At 55.3% G+C, this 1,982-nt stretch overlaps 1 protein-coding gene across 1 annotated transcript; it reads right to left on the bottom strand.

The window, feature by feature from the left end:
* Positions 1-272: 272 nt before the first annotated feature.
* LOC140910793 (uncharacterized) lies at positions 273-1,614 on the bottom strand. Its single transcript, XM_073342684.2, has 2 exons — positions 1,092-1,614; positions 273-421 (listed from the first exon to the last, which is right to left on the bottom strand). Exons 1-2 carry the CDS (start codon positions 1,612-1,614, stop codon positions 273-275), a joined length of 672 nt encoding a protein of 223 aa, XP_073198785.1.
* Positions 1,615-1,982: the final 368 nt, after the last annotated feature.

Here is a 1,982-nt window from a genome sequence, read left to right as displayed (position 1 = left end):
GGGCTGGGTGGTGAAGCTACAGGTGTTGGAGGCAGCTGGTGGCGATAAGAACCCAGATGTTGGGGAAAGTGGGTTGGAGGTGACATGGGGGCACAAGGGAAAGAGTTTTGGGACAAGGGCTGCGGGGGTGGGGGTTGGGTGCGGTAGTGCTCCGCCTGCATGGCTACGCGCGCCTGGATCAAGTCCACTTGGCGCTCCATGATGCTTATCAGACACTCTGTGCTTTGATGCCAGGGATCTGCATTCTGCTGGCGGACCCTCCTTTCACTCTCCTACAACTCCTGCACTTTTTGATTTTCATTAAGGGAGTGTTGCATGACTTCATGCAGCATGTCCTCTTCGCTTCTACGTGGCCTCTTCCTGATTCTTTGCAGACTCTCAGCCGGTGATAACATGGATGGCTGAGATCTCAAGGTTGCATCTGTAAAGGCAAAATGCAACACTTAACAGAGGCAGCATTGTTCACACCAGACAGAGCAATGATTCCCCTGTACTTAAGGAAGGCAAGCACAGTCTACACAATAGCATAATTTGCCTGTCCCAAACCGAGCACACACAACCACTGGGAGCCCCAAAATGGTGAGTAAGCACAGGGTCTAGGGGGACTGATTGTTTCATGGCTGTACTATCCTCTGGGTTTCTGTACCTTGGGGAGAGCCAACAGCTGCAGGGGGCCCCTATACTGAACACTGTCCTTACATTTTCCAGAGGAGTTCGTCCTGGAAGATATCTCGCTGCTGAGAGTGACCTGGGAAGCAAGGGAGGGTTTTCAATTACAATGCGGCTTCCGCCCTGGCCCATATGCAGCTTGCTTGAGTGGAGCAATGGTCCTTCCGCCCCTCATGGCACAGTGGTGTGGACATGTTAGCCTGACTAGGACAAGGACCACAGGGGCTCTCCCACAAAACCCGCACAACTGCATTGCCCAAGTTCTGGATGAGACCTTTGAAGAGATCACTGATGCCGATTACCATGATGTGAGAGAGCACATCAACATCCTATTCCGCATCTAGGCATGCATGCAGCCCTAACCCTCCTCACCCCAAAAGCCCGCACTGAATAACTTCCTTCCCAAAATAAAAGCCACTTACCGGGAGCCTCCTCTGGTGTTTGTCCTTCCCCAAGCACCGGCCGCCGAGACTGGCTACCGTCCTCCTGGCTTGAGAACAGCTCCTGGCTGCTTGCATCTGGGGATGCTGGGGTGTCTTCCTCCTCCTCAGCACCCTCGCTCCCGCTTTGCTCCTCCTCCTCCTGCCTTGTTGAACTGGGCTCTGAAGTGTCCATGGTGATACTCAGAGTGGAGGTGGGGTCACCCCCAAGTATTGCGTCCAGCTTTTTGTAAAAACGGCAGGTCACGGGGGCAGCACCGGAGCGGCTGTTTGCCTCGCGGGTTTTGCGGTAGGCATTCCGCCGCTCCTTCACTTTAACCCTGCACTGCACTGCATCCCGGTCATGGCCCCTTTCCATCATGTCCCTTGATAGCTGCCCAAAGGTATCGTAATTCCTACGGCTGGAGCGCAGCTGGGACTGGATAGCTTCCTCCCCGCAGACACTGATGAGGTCCAGCACCTCGCCATTGCTCCATACTGGGGATCTCCTGGCCCGTGGAGACATGGTCACCTGGAAAGATTCGCTGAGAGTACTCCATGCCTGGCTGAGCAAACAGAGAATTTAAAGGGTGGGTCTGACGGCAGGTCACCTGAGGGCAGGGCAGTAGAGTTCAAAGTGATGAGCAGAGTGGCTAGAACAGGCATTGTGGGACACTTCTGGAGGCCGATCAGTGTGCATTGACAGACCAGGGCGTCCACACTGGGGCTACAGCGCTCCGGCAGGGTGCATCACACGTTATGCCACTCGCCGAGGTGGAGTACCAGCAGCGCGCTAGCCGTGGAGTCAGAGCGCTCTACATGCCTGGCCAGTGTTGCTGCGTCGTGAGTTAGCGTGCACCGGCTGCTTTAATGCGCTGTAACTCGCAAGTGTAG

Source organism: Lepidochelys kempii, chromosome 1 (genome assembly GCF_965140285.1).
Source record: "Lepidochelys kempii isolate rLepKem1 chromosome 1, rLepKem1.hap1, whole genome shotgun sequence".
NCBI classification, from domain to species: Eukaryota; Metazoa; Chordata; order Testudines; family Cheloniidae; genus Lepidochelys; species Lepidochelys kempii.
This window is presented reverse-complemented; position numbering and strand designations above follow the sequence as displayed.